Below are 23,221 nucleotides of genomic sequence, written 5' to 3' on the forward strand. Positions count from 1 at the left end.
TTTCACTTGGAGACATGAAGTGGAAGCTTTTAGTCCAATTTGTGAAGGTGGGAATAACTCTGGGGGAAAATGATCTTGTCATTCGTTCTCCCACTGGCTTTTGTAGTGTTCCCAGAAGACTTTCTGAGATTCGTTCTTTTTGGCAAAAAAATGGGAGCTGAGGAGTGCTGGAATGATGACCTCAATGAGATTTCAAATAGAGTAGTAGATGTGTATTTCTTCTCCCCATTTATATTGGTTTGATACTAATGGAATGCCCATTCTTGTCAGTCAGAATGGTTAGTATTAGCAGCTTCATATACTCAACCTAAAAGCTTGACTGCTTAGTTTACTCTGAAGTCTCAGTACACTCTTTCCAGCTAATAGGTGTCTGTATTTAACCTCATTATGAGTTGAAATGAAAACCCTCATTTTTGTGTATCAACTTGCTTTTCATTTGTCCTATCCGGAGATTAAAATTGTAGGAAATTCTTCAAATATAAATACTTGCTCTTCAAGTTACTTTTTTCTAAATGCCATGCATATTATCTACATGGTACTCTTACTCGGTTTTTCTAATTAGGTTGTAGATAAATAATAAAAATACCTTTGGGGTAGGTGAAGAAGACTTTGAAATACGTGTAAAACTCTTCACACTGGCTTTACGCAGAATTTGAATTTGATTCATTTAACTTATCTGTAAGCCAATATCAATGAAGTTTTTTGTGGCGTTTAATTTTTACCAAAAAGAAAATTACCACAAGACTCAGAGTTCTCCTTTGAAAATTGCTAGGATTTTGGATTGGATTGCTTCTTAAGTGGAAAATTTCCAAATTAGGTTACAAATATTGACACAGTTATAAGAACTGTGGATCTTCCACATTTGTATGTCACATTTAAAATCACTTGACAAAGAATTGGAAATGTTGGCTAAAGCAGTAGCCTCTGAATTACTTTCAAAAGTATAATAAATGAGGAGTTGGATTTATACCTGTGTTTAAAACCCAGTTCCTGAATGCAATCTATGAAGCAACAAGAGTCTTTTTTTAAAGCTCTATTTGAGGAAATACATTAAAACAAACAAAATCGATAAATAAAACCCAGGTTAAATTTATTGAATAAATTCTACTTTCTCTCCTTCTTTATTCCTTCTATTAATATTAAATTTCTTCTGCTTCGGTATTCTAATAATCATAGAAAATAATGTATAAATGTACAGTTTGGTACCATATTATTCTGTCCATGAATTGCCTATTTTGTGAATTTGCTGTCTGGGTTACTTCTACAAGTCATCTCGAAGTAAGCATATATTTTTTTTTTCCTTTGTAATATATCCCACATGTTCTTATGTTTCTAATTATGAGTGATTATTTATTAAGTGACATACCTTTGGATAATTCATATTTCTTGAATAAATAAGAGTGAGTACTCAAAACACATGGGCTATAATAATACCCTCAATTATTTCTGTAAACATAACATATTTCCCAAACCAGAAAAATAGAGATCATTTCTAGAAATGCCATGAATTAATTGAACCGTGGCTGTAATTAGGGTGTTTACGTGTGTGTGTGTGTGTGTGTGTGTGTGTGTGTTAAACAAGCATCTTTTTATTCATTTCTGTTCTGTTGCTCTACTTCATGACTAAAGTTCCAAGTTTTCCTTTGGTACCATTTCCCTTCAACCTAAAGTACATACTTTAGCATTTCTTTTAGAGTAGATCTCCTGGTTTCAGATACTCTTAGTTTTCCTTCAACTGAGAATGTCTTTTTTGCCTTAATTCTTGAAGGATATTTACACAGGTTACAGAATTCCGAGCTTATAGCTATTTTCTTTCATAACTTTAAAGATGATTTTTACTGTATTCTGGACTTCATGGTTTGTGATAAAAAAATATGTGGGCATTCAAATAGTTGTCCCCCTGTATGTTTGTGACATTTTTCTCTTGCTGCTTTCAGGAGTTCCGTTATTATGTATTTGAGAGTGGTTTCTTAGAATTCATCCCAGTTAGTGTTTACTAAGCTTATTGAATATGTAAATAATGTCTTCACTAAATTTGGTGAATTTTTAGTTATTATCCCCAGTTTTTATCTGCACCAGTCTTTTTCTTCTCTCCTTTGATAACACTTGTGACAAGTGATTGTTAAATCTTTTGATTTTCAAGTCCCCAAGATTTTTTTCAATCTTTTGCTGTCTGTTATTCATGCAGGATAATTTTTATTCATCTCTTCAAATTTACTGATTCATTCATTTGTCATCCATATTCTACTGTTGAGCACATCAAGTGAATTTTTAATTTCAGATATTGTATTTTTTCAGTTTTAAAATTTTATATTTATGTATTTATTGTGCTTCCTGTTTCTCCACTGACAACTTTGATCTTTCCATTCATTTCAAGATTGTTTACCTTCACCTTAGGGAGTGTTGCTGTAATGGATGTTTTAAAATCATTTTCTAATAATTCCAACATTTGGATAATTTCAAGGTTAACCATAGTGTCTTTTCTCTTGAGAATTAGTCATCTTTTCCTAGTCTTTGTATGTCAAGTAATTTGGGATTGTATCCCTCCTCTTGTTGATATGCAGGCATTCTTTATTTATTCTAAATATTAATTTCTTGTACATCTTGGATGTCCCAACTAATCATTTGTCAATAAATTTTATTTTTGGTGGAATTTGTTGAATCTTCAATTGTAATGCAAATTCATCTTATTTTTTTCTTATTTTTTTTGCCTTATAGTTTGTTTAGAAGGAAATCATCATGACAAGGGCACAAAGTTATTATCCCATATTTTCCTCTATTAACTTTAGGATTTTATCTTTCACATTTAGGTCTTTATGCACCTGGAGATCACCTTAGTGGCAAGGATCCGGAATTATTTTTTCTGTATTTGTTGAGCCAGTTTTTTATCTGCTAGGCTATTCTTTCCTCTTGATTTGTGGAGTCAACTTTGACATTTATCAGGTTCATATAAATATTTTTTTTTTCTGAGCTCTACATATGGTATTCCATTTGACATTTTTTCCTCTTCATAGGAATCTAAGTTACTGTTTATTTGTTTTGTTTTAACTTATGGGTTTGTAGTATACCTTAATGTCTGGTAAGACACACCCACTTTTGGTCTCATTTCTCAAAATTTCAAAATTAACCTGGTGATTCAAAGACTTTTATTCTTCCAAACACATTTTTAAAATAAGTTTGTTAGTTCCTCAAAAAATCTTTTCATATGTATTTTGAAATTTTTGTTGAAAGCCTGAAAGTTTCTACTGATACTTTATTTGAAATTACATTGAATTTGTAGCCTAAATGTGGAAAAAAATTACATTTTTATCATAGTAAGTAATCTCGTTCATAAATATGGCAAATCTTTTTATTTATTCAGGTCTTCTGATTTGTTTTACTGTTGAGTTTTACAATTTAATTCATAAAGGTCTTGTGTATTTTTTGTTAAAGTTAATTCTTAGATACTTTTTTATCAGTCAGGGTTTAACTTGTAGGAATTGGCTTGCACTATTGATTATGTAAGCTGCCTAAGGAAGTCCAAAATGTACAGTGTAGGCTACTGTCAGGAAGGGGAAAAGCTGAAATCATGGACAAGCTGAAATTCATGCGCGCAAGTTGAAGCTGCTGTCCACAGGTGACAGGAATTCCTCCCCCACTCCCAACCCCTCTCTCCTCAGCCTGGTTTTCAGGCCTTCCAATTCATTGAATCAGGCCTGCTCAGCTTATCTGGGATCATATCCTCCCTTAAAGTCAATTGATTTTTGACTTTTTTCACATCTGTAAACTCATAGCCACATCTAGATTAGTATTTGATTAAATAACTGGAGACTGTCGTCTAAGCAAATGATACATTGACAAAACATTACAATACAGTTTGGGTTGCTAATTTAAGTTGTATCTTGTGTTTTACTTGATTATTATTAATGTAGAGATGCTATACTGATTTCTGTAAGATGATATTGTGTCTGACTTATTTTCTTGTATTTGTTTTAATAGTTGGTTTGTGGATTCAGTTGACGTTCTGTATTGATCATAACATCATCTGCAAATAATTCCACTTGATCATACGATCTGCAAATAATTCTAGTTATTATAATCCTTCTTTTTTCTTTTTCTTATAACATGGGCCAGTACATCCAGTGATATCGTAAGTGGCAAAGATGTCAAGTGTCTTTGATCATTCTCTGACATTAATGGGCTATGTCTAAAATTCCACCATAAACAGGATGTTTGATTTACTTACGATAGAAATCCTTTATCATATTAAGGATACTTCCTTCTATTCCCAGTTTTCTGACTGTTGTTTTCTTTTATTAGGAATGGATTTTAAATTTTGTAAAATACTTCTTCTGTATCCATTGAGAAAATTGAGTGATTCAGCCCACTAGTATATGACTTACACTTATAGATTTGTTAATATTAAGCCACACTTGTTTTTCTGCAATAGACCATAGCTTATTTTAATGTATTATATTTTTACTATGCTATTTCAGTTGGTTAGCAAATATTTTTTTAAATAATTTTTGTCTATGTTCATAAGTAAAATGGGCTTAAAATTTCCTTTTCTTCTCTAGACTTATTTAATTTTGAAATTAATGTTACTCTATCTTCGTAAAATGTTTTAGGAAATTCCTTCTTTTTCTACTCTCTGGAACTACTTTTATTAGATAGGGATTATCTGTTCCTTCAAAGTTGGCAGAACTCCCTTATAAAATTTCTAGGCCAGGGGATTTTTGTGGTTTAATTTTGTGGTAGCGTACCATGATAAATAGGAAGGTTTCTTTCTTTTACATTGAATTTTTAATCAATGTTAATTTATATAATTTTACAAAGAGAATAAGATAGCTTTTAGCTTTAGATTAATAACTGAGAGAGTAATTGTTACATTTTATGTACTTTTGAGTCAGCCTACATAATAGATTATATAGAAGCATATTCTATGTGGAACTGCACAAAGGTCAGAATGAGTGTGTTTCATCTTAAGTTTTCTCACAATCTCTGTGCTTTTATCCCTTAGGACATACGGGACGGTTATTAAAGTCTCTGTGCTTTACCAGTCTTTCCTTCCTGTTGCTGCACATCATTTTTCACATCACCTTGGCTAGCCTTGAAGCCCAACACCGTATTGCACCTGGTTACAACTGTGAGTATTAATTTTTTTCATACTGTGTATGTGCATAATAAAGCTCTATGTCATAGTGCTCATAGAAATCTGTTCACTAATTAATTACATTATAAAATTCATGGCAATCCAATATACTACACATACCTATACAGAAACTTTGCCGTGGAGAATTAGATCATGTAAGCAACTTAATTAATGAATCTTCAACATATATTAGATATTAATCTGTATGTAAGACATTATCATTGGGCATAAAAATAAATCGAGATTTACATACAGTCCCTAGAGCTTATAGTACAGCTAATGAGACAAGACATGTACGATTTCTAACAACACAAATAAGGATATAAAATTTCAGCACCATTATACAACAGTGACCTTAATCAGATTCTAAAGCATAATGTAAGATTTCATATGTCTTTATAGCAAAAATGTAATGACACATATAGTTTCTTTTTCAAATGGGAGTTCTTTGTTTTTATTCAAAGGAAAATAATATGTCTTATATACATTATATATTAAAGTTATGATGATAAAAATTGAACAGATATATACTTTAGGTAGTAGCATCTTTCCAAAATTAACCTGCCACCAGATAAATTCTACTTCAGTTTTTGTAGGATATGTGATTATCATTTGAAAAAACAGAAGCATTTCAAGTATATTGAATACAATTCACATGTTTTAAGTTAAACCTCAAGAAACAGAAACCCTGAGATATTTGAAGTAGCCTATAATAACAATTTTAAATTGTCAGTTTTTCTTTGAAGAACCCATTTGTACATTTGAAATTTCCTGATCTTTCAGAAGTGCAATCACAAGTTCTTTGAAGGAAACCTACACTTCCCTGTAAAATAAAAAGGGGCTCAGAATTCTCTATGGATCAAAGAGTATTAACATAAATGTAGTGAGATATTCTTTAGTATAACCATATTCATAAATTATTCAATATCCCTCACTGGGTAATTTTAGAGAGCTAAACTTTACAAAGCTAATGTTAGATTTGTTTTGGCCATTTTATTGAGTTCAGAGTTCCTAGGACAGTAATGCCTATCATAGTTATTTTTAATTTGAGATTTATGACTTAAGATCTGGTTATTGTTTTATAAATTGAGATGTAATTTGTATACTATAAAATTAACCCATTTCAGGAATTTAATTCAGTGGTTTTTAGGTTGTGTAATCATTGTGACTGTCTAATTCCAGAACAATTTCATCACTCCAAAAAGAAACCCTGTGTCCTTGAGCCTGTTCCCTCTCCACCCATCCCTACGCAACCACTAATTTACTTTCTGCCTCTATTAGACTTACCTATTCTGGACATTTCATAAATAGAATTACACAATACGTGACCTTTTGTGTGTGGCTTCTTTCACTTAGCATGCTTTCGAGGTTCATCTATGTTGTAGCATCTAGCAGTACTTCATTTCTTTTCATGGCTGAATAGTATTCCATTATTAAGATGTGGTTTTAATGTTTGCTAGAAGTTACTTTATTATTAAAAACTTGATAAAATACAATGTTAAAATAATGGAATTTATGTTATAATGATAAGGAATATTATATTTAGCCAGGTTCAGCTCTTCATGGACTTAATAGAAATGATATCAGTGATATTTTGAAGTGCTTCTCCAACAAAAATCCTTTGGATGTTTCTTAATAAGGCATTTCCAGGACTATACGGGAGAATTTTTTAGACATAAGTGCTATTTCATGAATAATGAGTTCATCACTGGAAGTATTTAATCAAACTCATCGGATTTTTAAAATTTGAGTTTATAAATATATATCTTGCCCATTTCTAAAGTTAATTTTTGGCGCTAAGTGATATTGTAGAAAGGACTATACTGGAGGGGATCTGGATTAGGAACTGAAACTTATCCCTTCTTCTGACCCAAAGAGTCTAGGCATTTCTATTTTTATTCAAAATAATGATTTTCCACAATTCTGCAAAGGTTAAAATAAAAATGTAATATGAAATGTTAAAACAATATTCCCTTTTCATATTTATAAATGTATTTACTTTATGTATAGACTCCCCAATAAGGTATATGCAGAGACAGACGGACAGAAACACATATAAAATTAACACATATAAAGTTACGTGCACGCACACACTTAAGTTTGTTCTTGCTTTGTCTCCTCCTTCCTAGGCAAGGATCCAAATTACCTAGATACTTTGGATGGGTCCTACATTAATATCATGAAGAAGTCTATTTCTCGGTGGTGAAGGTTGGAGGCCATCTCAGGTACAGTTAGAGCTGGCCTCTTGATATGACTTTTCCTAAGCATTTTTTGCAACCTAATCTTAGAGTTAGATCTGCCTCTCCTAACCTCACAGCCTAAATATTTGGGCTTCTAGATACCAAGATACTTTCATGTCTCTCTCAGAGATATTTTGATTCATGCCCAATTACACTCTACTGTTACTCTTCACTGCAGTATAACTTGAACAGTTCCAAACCTAATGTATTGCCCTTCCTTTTTTATTTGACATCCGCATATACAAGCTCTTCTGTTCCACAAAGAGCCAATCTAAAAAAGTCACAATAGTAAACGTTATTTCTACCCAGTTAAATTCTAATTTGAAGTTTATTTCTACAAAAGTTAACATTATAATTTAAAATTTCAGTATTTTTGATGATGTAACTGACAGAGAAGGGATGTGCTGAAGATTGGATTAGAAAAGGAATTTAAGCTCTTTACTTCCAGACACGAACCTTGAAAGTGAGTTTGCAGAAGTCATACATTTCTTCTGAAAAATGAGTGATGCATGCTACAGCCTTGGCTCATTGAGTAAAGCAGATTTTTTTGGTTTAGTTTCATGTGCAGCATTTAAAAGTAATACATTCTTGAAAAGGGATAAAAGAGAAGGGCAAACAAACTTCAGAGCTTTGCGAACTAGTTTAGTCCAAGATTGACACAGACCAGGTTTTCAGCCTAGAGCATTTTTTAATGATCAAGTTATATAAAATCCTGAAAATACTGTTAGATTGGGTAATGGAAACACTGACTTTTAATTTAGAGTTGACTTCACCTCACTAATGTTATTGTGTCTCGAGCATTTGGAGTTTCGATTACACCATCAGAGTTGTAAACACAATCTTAGCTATTTTGATATCCCACATTGGAAGTTTAGCCTTTTTGGGCATCTGTTGATGTAAAGTAGCAACATTTCAAATAAAAAGACAAAAAGTGTCTGGACCAGCAGTGTTGTGCATTTTGAATACTTTCTCCATGTTTAAAACATTGGTAAATTAAAGTGAAATAACCCAGACAGGTCAGGTTTCCCAATCACATTCAAGTGGTATTCGAATTCAAGACCACCAAGTGCTCATTTATACGAGTTTAATTTTGTTCTCCTGACTCTCCTCTCCATTTAAAACTCACATGCCCTTACCCTTATTATGGCAAAAAAATCCCAGTATCCCTCAGGAATCTAAGACACATGTTTCGGGGACAACAGTAGCATTTATAAATATTAAGTCATTGAAAGTTCTTGTTCCCCCAGAGCCCTGTGAATATTAACTGGCAGTAGTAAAGATTTTTTCAAACCAGCCTATTTAGTTTTTGACTAGCTGGCAGGTTTGTTAAAGGTGCCATTGTGCAAAACTGAAACTTAACACACACCTCTCTCTCTCTCTCTCTCTCTCTCTCTCTCTCTCTCTCTCTCTCTCTCTCTCTCTCTCTCTCTCTTTTTCTCTCTCTTTCATTTCTAAAATGGTGCTCTTATAGATAAGTGAGGAAATCGATGGGGTGGGGGGACCAATGTACATTTTCCTCAAACATGTGTTGTACTGCTTACTAAAATATTTTCATTCCATCAAAAATATGCTATTTAAATAAATGTAAACCCGGTTTCAATTATGTCACTACAGATTCCACAGAAGTAGTTTGTTTGACTCGCTGGTGGACGTGTGGCAATGTTAGTGAAATTTCAAGGCCAGCCTGGATTCTTGTGCTGTGCCAAAGCATGCTATTGATCGAAAGAAACTTCTGAGTTCAAAACTATAAAGGAACTGTTTCTAGTGATAATAGCTACTATTTGTCGACCTACTAACTGTAGGGCCCCAGGGATTATTATATTCCTTTTCCAGTTAATGGCTACTTTTTCGTAGTTACAGATTGGCTCCAAGTATTCTTTAAGTGGGGAGCTCCATACATACTACCCCATTCCGCTTTTTAAACAAGACTTTAGGGTGGGTAGTGTTGTACAGATGGACAGCTGTGCACTGCCCACAGGCCTGAGGAAGTGAGTGGGAGTTGTGAGCTGGCCTAGGCACTGATCACCAGGCTGGGCACCTTCTTCCAGGCTGGATCCAACTGGAGACAGGGGAATCATGTTATTCCTACAAAGAGGAAGGTCTGCTGGCCAAGACTGGCTCCTGCAGGGCTGTGCCTTTTTATGAGCTCTCTTCTTGAAGGAGGTCTCTTTCTTCAGTCTGCATGTCACATTAAGGATGGAATGAGGGTAATGATGGATGAGGCGAGGGTAACACTGAGGATAATGAAGAAACAGGCTCTGAGAAAACAAGTGAGCTGCCTGAAGCCACCACACATCTGAGCATTGACTTTTCACTCTCTTTGCTCATCTTTATGGAACTCCTTATTTATCATCTATTTAGGATTGTTAACTCCATTGCACTTCCTGGGACTGTGTATTAGTATCATTTCAAAGGACTTAAGTAAGAGTTTCTGGTATTTCGTCCATGATTTTCTCTTGTTTAGATACTTGTTCTTATATAAATTGAATATTTCTTTTGCTTCATTCAGTTGTAGCATTCATAGTTAAATTAGTTTTCCCCTGAGGGTCAAGACCCCTCATATCAGCTGCTTTCTTCCCCTTTGAGAAAGGGGCATCTAGAATTCCAATTTTTCTCCTTCTAAGAGCGCAGGGAACTCGGCCCAGAAGCTCATTGACCAAGAGGTTATTATAGACCTTAACAATACTTAATCGTGATGCTTTGCTGTCCTCAAAACATATGAAGCTCTCAATGCCAATCCCCAATGTATGGCATCAGCATGTGACAAGAAGACTAAGGGGGGTTCAGCGTCCCATCCCAATGATTGTGGGGTAGACACCCAAAGTGAGCCATTCTGATTGCTGCTCTGCTTTCAGGTACCAATGGCTTGTCTCTTGGCACACATAGACAGGAATTCACTTCATGCTTTGCCCATCTTAATTGTGTTCATTGGAGATGGACCCCTAGATTTGCAGTCACGTGGTAGGTCTATCCTCATAAAAATAGTTGCATAGATTAAGGACATTCTTCATTTGTATTTTTCATATTTGACACAACTTTGTGGAGGAAAGAGTTAATATTTATGAAATGGGAGATAAAATATATAAAAGGAAATTAGCCTCACGCTTGCTTCAAGAGTCATTTTTTGAAGTCACTTTCTGCTGCCTGCTTTCTTACAAAAGCTGGCTTTGAGGCTCTATGTGGTAGCACTTGGGAGAGTCTTGATTCTTCTCATCTCTCTCTTTTTCTCCTCAACCTTGCTAGCCTCCTGAAAGCAGGCATGGCCCCACAATACAACGATTTAAAAACAACAACAAAAAAAACCCCAAAACGTGGACCAATTTGTAATTCTATTGGCCATCTGTTCCAGGATGAGGACACCAGTCTAATTTTTCCTTAACTACAATAGTCTAAAAGCATCTGGATCATATACATACCTTCTGATCACATTTATAATAAGAGAAATTAGCCTTAAGTGTTATTTCCTTCAGCCCCCGGTAATTGAGGCAGACTGCTTTTTCCATCCACCAACATACTTAGGCATGTGCCAACTACATTCGGCACTGCAGGCGAGGCTATTTTAGCCTAAGACTGGTTTATGATCAGTAGACTGTGGATGAAAAGCATTGCTGAAAGAGAACTCTGGTAACCTGATATTTGATAGAGTATACTTTTTTGTAATAACGGATTCTTTCAGTTTATATTGGCAAAAGCTAGACCCAGGCAAGAAGGAAAATTAAGGGGGTGTGGCACCATGTGGAAGAGAAACCCCATCAGGATGAAAATCTCTTAGGCCAGTGTCTTGTTGACGTCTTAATTTTGCTTGGAGTGATATTTATATAGTGATACTCAGTTTATATAGTGACTTTCAAAAGAATATCTCATTTTATCATGAGATGTTTTTCATGAGAATTGTTTATACTATCCAGTATAGGAGTAAATTTAGGACATTATGTGACTGGCAAGTTACTCATCTCTGTGTCTCAGTTCCTTGACTGTAAAATGAAGATACTGTTAGTGTGCCATCTCAGAGGTTTGTTGTGTTAATACAGGCCATGCATTTAACAGTGTCTGAGCCGTAGCAAGTGTTCAATAAGAATAAGCTATTATTATTGTTGTTGTTGTTGTTATTATTATTATTAGAGAAGTCATAGTTCTTGCTCAAGGTTACACACAACTACAAAGTGGCAGAAATAACTGAGAACCAAATTCCATCTCCAACTTACACACAGTCATATGGTGACACTTGGAAATTATGATACAGTTTCTTATGTATTTCAGTTTCTTACTAATTGTTATTTTTGGGTTTCTACCTACTCTATGTTGTGTGGTTGCCACCCCGGATAACAGGGAGAAATGGTGCTGGTTGGAAGGTGGTGTCAGTGAAGTGTATATTTAGTTACTGTCTATTCTCCTTCAGTACTTTTTTCTTCTCTTCATCAACTTCCCCATTGGGAAATTTTACCCCATCTGTTCTGTGGCTACAGTGTTGGGTCTGGTCTGGGTTTGTGAATACATTTTGGTCCTCCCCTCATTCCCTCATCTACCCAGAGCTTGCCATCCCATGAACTCCATCACAGGGGAATATATATTATTCATTATTTATTACCCTTTCTATAGTATAAAATTTTAGAAGAAAGAAACAAAGGGTGAAAATGTTAGGAAGAGAAGAAGTTAACATTTTTTGGTAAAGTAAACTAACACTTTACCCATATCATCGTACTTTACTCCGTACTATGTCTCTTGAAAATAGTAACTCTCACTGCTAATGTGACTGGTGGGGAAATGCGGACCAGAGACAGAACATTGTCTTTCTGTAGGTACCTCAATTGGTGGCAGAGCCAGAATTCAAATTGAGGTCTCCACAGCCCATATTTTTTCCATTACGTTATGCAGCCTCATAAGTTTGCTGGGAAAAGCTTTGTGAAGAAATTGGACTTCGATTAACTCGAGTTTGAAGAATAGGTAAGATTAGGACATGCAAATTTTGTGTGATGTGCTGAGTGAGAGGATAATCAATCTGACGTACTACCTATAGGTAAAGTGTTCATGAGTGGTAGTGACCCAGTGTGATTTGCTTGGTAAATAGAGAACCTCTTCACCCCTCAGAGTGAGCAGTGGCACACTACAGGAGCCCCCTGGCTGCGTGCGTGGATGCACATTTGCCGCTGGAGATGTGTCCTGTCCTGCCTGATCATTTCCCCTGCCAACCTTGCTTTGGGGGATCCTGCTGTAGGCTCTGTGTCAACTTGCTAGCAACCAAAGCCTCATGGTCTGTGAGTGGTTTTAATCTGTATTTTTAAAGCTTGAAAAAATTGGAGACATTTTTCCTGAAGATATAAACCTATCAATAAATTAATAGTATATGGAATGCCTTTTGGTATGTGGAAATCTGTTTTCCTGAAATGTGAACCCCTGAAATCCTGGATCCTGAGCATGTTTCCAAAACGACGCACATATATGTGTATACTCTAATTCTTTTTTTACACAACAGTGCTCCAAATATTTGAAGACAGCTGTGATGTCACCTCTGAGTCCTTTTCAGATACATTTTGAGTCCTTCCCCTCTATTATCAGCTGAGCTCATTAGTGTCTTAGGTAAATGGTTAGGAAGAGAGCTTCAGTGTCTCATCAGGTGGGGTTGCTGTGGCCCCGTTAATGCCAGGCATCATGGGGCTGTGACTTCCCTTTCTCTGGTAACTGTCCTTCTTCCCATCAGCTAAAATTGTTTCTGTCATGTATTGTATGTTTGTCATGTAGATGTTCTCTTACCTGAAATGTCAGATCTATTTCTTGTGAAATCCTACTTCTAGTTTTCTTAAGGCAGATGTGCCCCCATCTTTTATTTGGGATTTTGATTCTGCCTATGTGTAGAGCCTCTTTTCTTACCGTATGTCTTCTTAATCTCATCCCTAAATGAAGTAAAATGCTTATAAGTTCCTGGCACAGATCCAGCACTCCAGTAAGTCTCTTTCATTCTTGCTCTGCCTCACCATAGCTCACACCAGTTTCTTCTTGTTTATTGTTGTTGTTTTTATATAACATCTTTTTCGTTCGTAGTTTTGCTCTAAATCAGTAATGATAATAGCTTCAGTGTGTAATTCCCCAGTACGGGCCAATTCTGCATCATAGTTCTGCAAGTTACTTGATATTTTACTCACTGCAGATAAAATAAGCAGCCACAGAAGAGTTAAGTTCTGATTAGATAAAAAGGTGAGAAATATGATAATAACATGCAACCTCACCAAGAAGGGTGTTGGCTCCCTGTGTCTGGTATGCAGGTCTGTGGACACATCTAGATGGGAGCAAGAGGTGCTGAGAAGGTCGAAGACAACCTCACTAGCTTGATTTCTCCCCGCTGCGTGGTTGTCTTTTCTGTCTCTCACTCCTAAATCCTGTAATCTTCTTATTTCCCACCCATACCTTTGCTTTTGTTATTCTTCTGGGAGAATATTCTTGTTCTTACCCACACCACCCATCTCTTCCTCCTTCACTAGACCCGTTTTTCAGTACTGACCACCTCCTCCAGGAGAACTGGAGGTGACTTTCAGTCAGGAGACTTTCAGCTCTAAGCATCTGTCATTGAACATTTCATGCTTAGTTATACTCACTAATTTTGTGTGTTCTCCTATTAGAATATGATCAGATTAAAGGTAGGAACTATCATGTTTTATTTATTTATTTTTATAACCTGAGAACCTACCACAGTGGCCTATATATAGTATACTACCCAATAATTATTTGAAAAATGAGTAAGTGAATTAATAGCAGAAAAAAAAATGTGACAACAATGAAATTGGATGACTCTCTTGTCTTGTGATCAATTTTCAGTGGACTCCTCGCTACCTAGCTCCATGGAACAACTATAGTATACTAATGTCCTCTCTCTGCCAGAAACTCTCTCTCTCTCTCTCTGCACTCCAGATACCTACTGAAAATCTTACAGTAATAATTGTGGCCATTTCCCCTCTTTTCAGTTCATGAGGGAATATGAGAATGACATTTTCACTTGATGGCTTTTATTTCTCTTTAAAAATTATATATCAAATAAGGAAATTTGGTATTGATTTCATTTGTGAAAGGAAACTTGGATTTCCATTTGTATTTGGGAAAATTAGGAGTGAAAATATAAAATACAAAGCTTGAAGTAGCAAGCAAGGAAGAGAAGGGGCGTTGTGAAGGGTGGGTGTGTTTGGCAAGGCAGCCTCATTAATAATTAGGCAGGGGAAGAAAAGCTTACAAATGAATAATAGTCATGCCATTCTTCTTGAGCTCATCTGCTCCCCACCCCTTGCCCACCAATCCTTGCTACAAGATAAATCACAGTGCAGGAAATTTAAAATGATTTGGGATCGATTTTGTTTGCTTAAATAACAATTTCCCTAACCCCAGTTTCATGATGCAGCATTTCTAGTGTAAATTATTTACCCTAAAAGCACTAAGGCGAGTCTATGTGGTATGGGAGTAAACTTAACCTCAAAATTATAGACAAAATAAAGCTTTATGTTTTCAAACTCATGGTATAATGGAAGGATATTTCAAGGGCATAATGGAGGCAGCAAAACTGGGCCACGTAGAGTCAAGGCATTTCAGAAACTATTAATTGTATGACACAAGTTCAGACTTACAAAACTGATGTATATTTTAGGGCTTAGGTATGTGAATTCATAAATGAAAACCATTTCTTCCTATAAACAGAAGTTTTGCTTCAGAAAATTCCTCTTGATTTTATGTATTAAAAATATATGCAGGGATGTAGAAGATTGGCAAAGAACTTACTACTATAATTTATCTCTTATATTCATTTTCAGAGCTGTTTAAATATTTCCTGAGATTCCTATTGCAGGATATGGGTATATGTAGGATATTAATATTGAAGATATTACTATAAAATGTTATAATGCATTTACGGACCTATGTTTTGCATATTGCTTTATCATTCCGTTTTCTAAAAAGTAAAGTATTTGTTTTGCCAACAGTGTGTCACATTGACAATTATGGTTTCAAATGCTTTTGTTTCATTACTTTGCATTGTTATTTAGTATGTAATCCCCATTTTTTAAAATGGATGATCATTCTTGAAGAGCCTAAAACCATTGTTAAGAAGCAACACAGTGGATTAAGATTTGATGGCTGATTTCCAAAAATTCTCATGTGGTGGCTGCATGTTCCCTACTGCCAATGGATGATAATAAAAATTAAAGCACCGTGTCATATAAACTGCATTAATCTAATCAGGATAGAGCATGCACAGATTTCCTCCTTTTCAGTTTTGCACTGTCAGGAAGATATTGTCATTGCAATCTCATGTTTATTTTTATAGGTACTCCTCAAAAAATATTATTCTGTATTTATTTCCTTAATTGAGAAATTTGAAAGAATGTTATATTTAAATTATAATAATGATGATTATGCTATCTTGCATTTTTCATTTTGAAAATGGATTTTCATAAAGTAGATACTGTAACAACCACAAAGAAAATTAAATAATTCAAATTATTTAGAATCCCACAATTCTGTCACATATTAGCTTATTTGATAACTATTTATTAAATGCCTGCTGTGTGTATTCATCATGTTAAGTACTTAGCCACCGGCAGAAATCATAGTCCCTGCCCTCATAGACTTTATAGTCTACTGGTGGAAGGTGGAAGCTGACGAATAGATGAACAACAGTAATAGAGTTTGATATAGCGCTATTATTGAGAATGTACAACGAATGGTAGAAATATACATAATAAGTATGTACTTCAGTCTGGGGTGGAATACTTCTAGGAGGAAGTGATGTTGAAGCAGAAACTTGAAGGAAGAGAATATGAGGTCTGACGATTAAGTTTGCCAGCTTGTTGCAATGATGTTGCTAACTTTTTATGATGTCAGAGGGATTATTCATTATGAACTTGTACCAACTGGACAAACAGTTGACCAAGTTTATTATTTGGAAGTGCTGAAAAGGCTTTGTGAAAAAGTTAGATGACCTAAACTTTCACCAACAATTCATGGCTCTTGCATCATGACAATGCACCAGCTCACGTGGCACTGTCTGTGAGGGAGTTTTTAGCCAGGAAACAACACCCTCCCTACTCAGCTGATCAAGCCTCCAATGACTTCTTTTTTTACCCGAAGATAAAGGAAATATTGAAAGGAAGACATTTTGATGACATTCAGGACATCCAGGGTAATAAGACAGTTCTGATGGCCATTCCAGAAAAAGAGTTCCAGAATTGCTTTGAAGGGTGGACTAGCCTGGCATCAGTGCATAGCCTCCCAAGGGGAGTACTTGGAAGGGGACTGTAGTGATACTCAGCAATGAGGTATGTAGCACTTTTTTTAGGATGAGTTCGCGAACTAAATTGTCTGACCTCATATGTAATCTTGTCTAAGAGAATGGGAAGACCATTCCCCACTAAAGGCAAAGGAAGTATAAAGACTCAGAAGGAAGCGATATCACAGCACAGTTGAAGAATTTGGAAGAAAGACAGTGTGGTTGGGGTTCAGAATGTGAGTTTGGGAATGACCAAAGTGGACACAAAGACTTAAGTAGTAGGCAAAGCACAAAGGGATGTATACACTGATGGGTTCTAACCTGGCTGAATAATAGAAACACCTGTGGTGTTGCTTTGTAAAATACCCATGCCTGGGCTTTATTCCGAATCAATTGAAGCTGAGTCTCTGGGATGCGGCCTGGGCATTGGTATTTTATAAAAGCTACCCTGATGATTTAATCTGTAATCAATATTGAAGGCTTCTCATGCAGACTATATTAAGGATTCTTAGTTTTTCTTAAGGGCAATAGAGATGCTTTGACAACTCTTAAGCAAGGGAGAGAGATGTTAAGATTTGTGCTTTAGAAAAATGCACACTGTATGTGTGAAGAATGGATTGAAAATGGGCAAGACTCGAAGCAGGAAATGAATTTGTATGCTATAGCAGTAATCCATGAGAAAACAATGGCAGTGATGATGGAAGAGAAAAGTGAAGACAGTGGAGGGATATTATGAAGGAGGAATCAATGATTTGGTGAATGACTGGCTTAGGAGTGGGGTGTTTGCTAGGTTTCTGGCTTGGGGAGCTGGAGAAGGACAGTGTGTTTTATTAAAACAGGAGATAATGAATTCCAGTGGGAAGGTTTGGGTAGAATTCCAGATGTCAATGAAAGACCTTTGCATATCACACTTTACATGCCACGTACAATTTTTTATTTACATTCTGTAATTGTTAGTTCATCTATGTATTTATCCATTCAGCAAACGTTTATTGATAACCTGTTATGCACCAGACACTGTTTTAGATTTGGAATATTAGTGAACAGATCAAGGATCCCTGCCCTCATGGACCTTATATGTACTTAAATTTGTGTCACTATGACTGGTAATCAAACCTGGGTCATCTGGATGAAAGCTATAACTCTTTATTGCTATGTGTTATATTTTCACATTTCTATATAATCTTTATAAATAGTTCATTTCTGCATAATTTTCCCTCATGTTTTTTATTTTTGCTATTTTGTTTTAAGCATTTATACATGAAAATCTGTTGTTTATTACTTTAGGATAAATTTCTAGGAGTATATTTATTATGCTAAAGAATTTGAATATTATTTTCCCTCTTCTTATACTGTACCATATTGCTCATCAATGTGCTTATACCTGTTGGAACATGACCTGTAAAAAGAAATAAATTATGGATGGATGGATAGACAGATAGATAGATAGATTTTTAAAATGTATCATAGGCTTCAAAGTCTTGGGGCCCCAAGAGGCCTCAGGAAAATCTTCACTCAGAGCTTCATTCTGATATACAAGCGGCCAATGAGCACATAAAAATTGCTCAACACCATTAGTAATTAGGATCATACAAATCAAAACTGCAATGGGATACTACCTCATACCCACTAAAATGGCTATAATTAAAAAGACAGACAATAACAAGTACTGGTGAGTATATGGAGAAATTGGAATCCTCATACACTAATGGTGGAAAGGTAAAATGAGGAAGCCTTTATGGAGCACAGTTTTGTGGTTCTTCACAGTATTAAACACAGAACTACCATATGATCCAGCAATTCTACTCCTAGATATATGCTCAAAAGTATTGAAAACAGGTGTTCAAATAGATACTTACAAATGTTCACAGAAGAATTATTCACAACAGCCAAAAGGTGGGAACAACTCAAATATCCATCAAAGCAGGAATGGATAAACAAAATGTGGTATATGTGGTATAATACACACACACACATATATATCTGTATATATACACGTATATATATACACACATGCACACACATGTATGAGTATATATACATACATATGTATACATATATGTGTATATATATACATATATGTGTATATATTAGATTGATGCAAAAGTAATTGCAGTTTAAAAGGTTAATAATTACAAACACGGCAATTACTTTTGCACCAACATATATATATTATTATATATATATTATTCAGCCAGAAAAGGGAATGAAGTTGATTTGGGCTACAACGTGGTTTAACCTTGAAAACATGATGCTACATACAGAAGCCTGATACAAAAGTTCCAATATTATATGATTCCATTTATATAATATTATATATAATATTAAGCAAATCCAAATACTATATACTAAGCAAATCCAAAGAGATAAAAAGCAGATTTGTGGTTGCCAGAGGTTGTGAGGAAGAAACAATGGGGATTGACTATCTAATGAGTATCTAATATGTTCTTCTTGGGTGATAAAAATATTTTGGAACTAGAAGAGGTGGTGGTCGTATAACATTGTGAATATAGTAAATGCCACTGAATTGTTAATTTACCAATAGTTAATTATATGGTATATGAATTTCATTTCAACAAAGGAAAAAAGAATCTAAAAAGTATACCATATTTACTGAAGTGTCATCAGCATTTGAATAAAGCATTTTTATAACTTTGGTAGATTTTAAATAACCAATGCTTTTTCTATAACTAGATGAAAGCAAACATTTTCATTATGTTTACTATTTATATTTATTTTTGTGGAAGATATGCTCATATAATTTGTCATATTATACTTTGTAAATATATTTTACAAGGTTAATTTTTAAATTTGACTTTTATTAATTTTTATTGCATTGAATTTTTTCATTTTTATTATTAAAATCCATCATTTCTAATTTTTCTTATCGCTTCAGTGCTGTAAATTTACATATATTGTACTCTTTTTGTTGTATTTTTATAATTTAATATATATGATATATATGCAACTCTTTAATTCATCTGGAGTTTCTTTTTTTTTAAGTTTAATGTATTTTAATAGCAAACTTACAGGAACAGCACAGAAGACAGACAACATTAAAAACATGTACTTGCATGTAGGACAACTCAGTTAGAAAAGTATAGCAAATGGATGGAATCTACTGTATGATAAAAATGCTACAAACACCATTTAGTTGCCATCAATAAGAAATTTACTTGTTTTAAAAAAATCCAAATGCTGGCATTGTCCAGAAAAATTTAACAGGTTTATTTATAATTGTTATAAAGTTGAACTGCTGAAACTTGTTCACTGAAACTTTTGACTTGCATTAATGCTTTGTCCCCACATTTATATTAAAAATTCACACACAAATGAAAATGGAAAAACTGCCAATACCTGATTTCTGTCCCCTATTTTTCCACTTGCAATCATATAATTAGGTACCTTTTGACCCCATGGAAAAAAAAATAACTAACATTCAGAACTACCAATAACAGGAAGAAGAGAATTTTTTTTTTTTTTTTAAAGAATGAAATGTTTCCCATCATAGTGGATTCTTAAGCACGTTCTCCACGTATGCGGCGTGCTAGCTGGATGTCTTTTGGCATAATTGTTACACGTTTGGCATGGATAGCACACAGGTTGGTATCTTCAAAAAGGCCAACCAGATAGGCCTCACTTGCCTCCTGCAAAGCACCAATAGCTGCACTCTGAAAGCGCAGATCTGTTTTGAAGTCCTGAGCAATTTCTCGCACCAGACGCTGGAAGGGAAGTTTGCGAATCAGAAGTTCAGTGGACTTCTGATAACGTCTAATTTCACGGAGTGCCACGGTACCAGGCCTGTAACGATGAGGTTTCTTCACCCCTCCAGTAGAGGGCGCACTCTTGCGAGCGGCTTTTGTAGTCAGTTGCTTCCTGGGTGCTTTACCACCGGTAGGTTTGCGAGCAGTCTGCTTTGTACGAGCCATGGTATAGAGACCTCCTTACTTACCCCGCTTCTCCTTCGGCTGGAGCTCGGCGAGCTAGAGGCGGCGCTGGCGTTAGAGAGCGACGGCGGCGCGGCGGCGGCTGCGAACACTGGAGTTTCTTTTGCTTAGAAACTTTGGAGAGTGGGTTTTCGCTCCCAAATGGCTACTGTTTTCCTATCACCATCATTAAATAATCCTCCCTTTGATAGGTGAGCTTGCTCATGCACAGGCTCTCTTCTCTGAAGTCTGGCAGACAGTTGGCTTCTTAGGTACCTTGTGCAGTCTGTTTCGTTAATACATCGATTTCTCCTGTTCTTTCTTCTTCATTCTGTCCCCCCTTCTCTTTCCTTTTATTGTGAAATTTCAGGTTTAATTTGGTAAGATTTTGGACAAGTCTGAAAACAATGCAAGTAGAAAATATAGATCTTAGTGGACTTCAAAACGCAAATGATAATAGTCTAAATTGGCGTCATTTTCATTTCAGAGTAAGGCATATAACTATGTATATGTCTCAATACAAAACCATAAAATAGACAAATGGCTTCTGGTAAAGGTAATATTATACCACATATTTTCAGACTCAGCTCACCTTTAATTTCTATGTGTTTTTAATCTATCATTTTCCCATGAATTACGTCAGTACAAATCTATTTGTGCTATTTGGAATAAACAGAAGATAAATGTAGAAAATAAATTAAATTTTTATATTATTGCTATATAGTGTAAACAATTAACATGGAAAACCATCTTTGATTTTTTTCTAGATACTATGCATCTGGTCAAGACCTTGACTTTAAATTTGATATGTATTTGGTGAAATTCTTTGATTAGACTATAGGTAGAGATACAGGAATATTGCTTTTAGTCCATAAATTTTATTATTTATGGCTACTATTTTAATGGCTGTCCAATTATCTCACAGTAAACTGCTTCTTTCTAAGAATATTTTTATTTAATCTTGATTATAGGAATATTTATGAGTATGTTTATAGCTCCAGAGCCAATTCTAATATTTGACAGTTCCTAAGGTGATACAGGTGTTTGCATTTCATGATAGAATGGAGCTTTCCTGGTTGTTAACAACAAATAGTATCAGTTAATACCATGTTTCCCTGAAAATAAGACCTACCCCGAAAATAAGCCCCAGTTAAGATTGTCAGCCAGACAGATGCATTTAGTACATTATGACAATGTTCCAGAAGAAGATGACATGATTGTATTTGAACAAATGTAGATTGTTGTACATGAAAAAATAAGACATCCTCTGAAAATACGCCCTAATACAACTTTTGGAGCAAAAATTAATATAAGACCCGGTCTTATTTTTGGAGAAACACGGTAGCTTAGTGGGCAAAATAATCCCTTATATTACTAACATGTAGTCATATGATGCGATCACTAGAAAAAACCCTTCCATTTAAAGAGGTTCAATGACGGATATATGTTGAGGGTGGAATTACAAGTCCAAAATTGAGATGATACTGTATCTCAGTGTGGCTACTGAAAGTGTGTCTATGGAGAAAGGAAAGGGACAAGAAGGATGGGTAATGTAGCACAACTTTATGAAACAAGAGAGGGTAGTTCTAGAACAAAATAAAATGAGGTCACCTGAACTGATGGAAAGATTGCAGAGAAACCATCATAACTGCAGAAACTGGATGGAAATTAACCATGAATCCCAAACAGAGGAACAAGGAGTGAATCTTCTGTGCAGCTTCTTGACTCCCAGTCTTGACATTTCTTCACTCACAGGAGCACTGTGAGAAAATTGAAAATGCATACAAAGAAAACGCTATGGGGAACAGGAGGGCAGTGAGCCCCAAAGAAAAGCTGTGGGCAAGCAGAGGGGAGATACATGACAGGGGCAGAGGGCAAATATTGCATATTTTACCTGCTGCAAAGATCTTGGGATGTGATTCTTTCACAGTCCTTTTGAGGTCCCTTAGTTGAACAGAGCATCTAGAAGGAATTCTAAGTCAGTTGCAATTTCGGAGATAAGCCCATAATATAAAGAGTTTATTGTCCTAGTTATTATAGTCTTCAGTCTTAGGTACTTGGACTAAATAAATAAATAAATAAACAAACAAATAAAATGTGTGGATGTTGTAAGAATCAGGGTGTTTCTGGATGGCTTTCCCCATAGCCTAAGGAGTGCAGCAGTTCACCTGCATTTATACACATCCTCCAGGGAAAGCCAACACTCGCCATGTTGATGTTTGGTTGTGAGGAGTTTTCATTAATGGATCTCTAGGGAAAGTCCCTGTGTCTATTTCTTTGTTATTTGTTTAAATATATTTCCTCCCAGAAATAACAGCCATCTAGCCATACTGACTTTTACATTTAAGGTTGGATATGTGTGGCCTTATATCAATCATGAAAAAAAATCCTCTACTGAATTCAAATTCACTCCATGGCACTGGATCAGGAAATCTAAGTGAAGAGTGCAGAACTGCCCGTGTTCATGGTGAACTCAAGAAGCTAAGTGGAAGCAGCGTTCTGAATGGGACTATCATGGGGATTATATTGTATACGTGCTGACTCACTTTGAAATGTCGGTACCACAGAATAATGGGCTCTTCTGCAAAATGGAATGTTATAGATTATGCAGCAGTTCTTTTCAGTTCAGGGATAAGCAGAGACTTAGTACATGTTTCCCCGAAAGTAAGACCTAGCCGGA

The 23,221-nt window shown here is 35.3% G+C and overlaps 2 protein-coding genes across 2 annotated transcripts in view; one reads left to right on the forward strand and one right to left on the reverse strand.

Annotated features, from left to right (window-relative positions):
- Positions 1–23,221, forward strand: part of PIEZO2 (piezo type mechanosensitive ion channel component 2) — a 430,456-nt gene that overhangs the window by 148,997 nt on the left and 258,238 nt on the right. The window contains exon 3 of the mRNA XM_033087551.1: positions 5,000–5,125. Within this exon, the coding sequence (XP_032943442.1) occupies positions 5,000–5,125 (126 nt within the window). The remainder of the gene's footprint in view (positions 1–4,999; positions 5,126–23,221) is intronic.
- On the reverse strand, positions 19,617–20,648 carry LOC117011833 (histone H3.3A-like). Its single transcript, XM_033087550.1, has one exon. The coding sequence runs from the start codon at positions 20,542–20,544 to the stop codon at positions 20,134–20,136; it is 411 nt and encodes a 136-aa protein (XP_032943441.1). The 5' UTR covers positions 20,545–20,648; the 3' UTR covers positions 19,617–20,133.

Source organism: Rhinolophus ferrumequinum, chromosome 19, assembly GCF_004115265.2.
Source record: "Rhinolophus ferrumequinum isolate MPI-CBG mRhiFer1 chromosome 19, mRhiFer1_v1.p, whole genome shotgun sequence".
NCBI lineage: Eukaryota > Metazoa > Chordata > Mammalia > Chiroptera > Rhinolophidae > Rhinolophus > Rhinolophus ferrumequinum.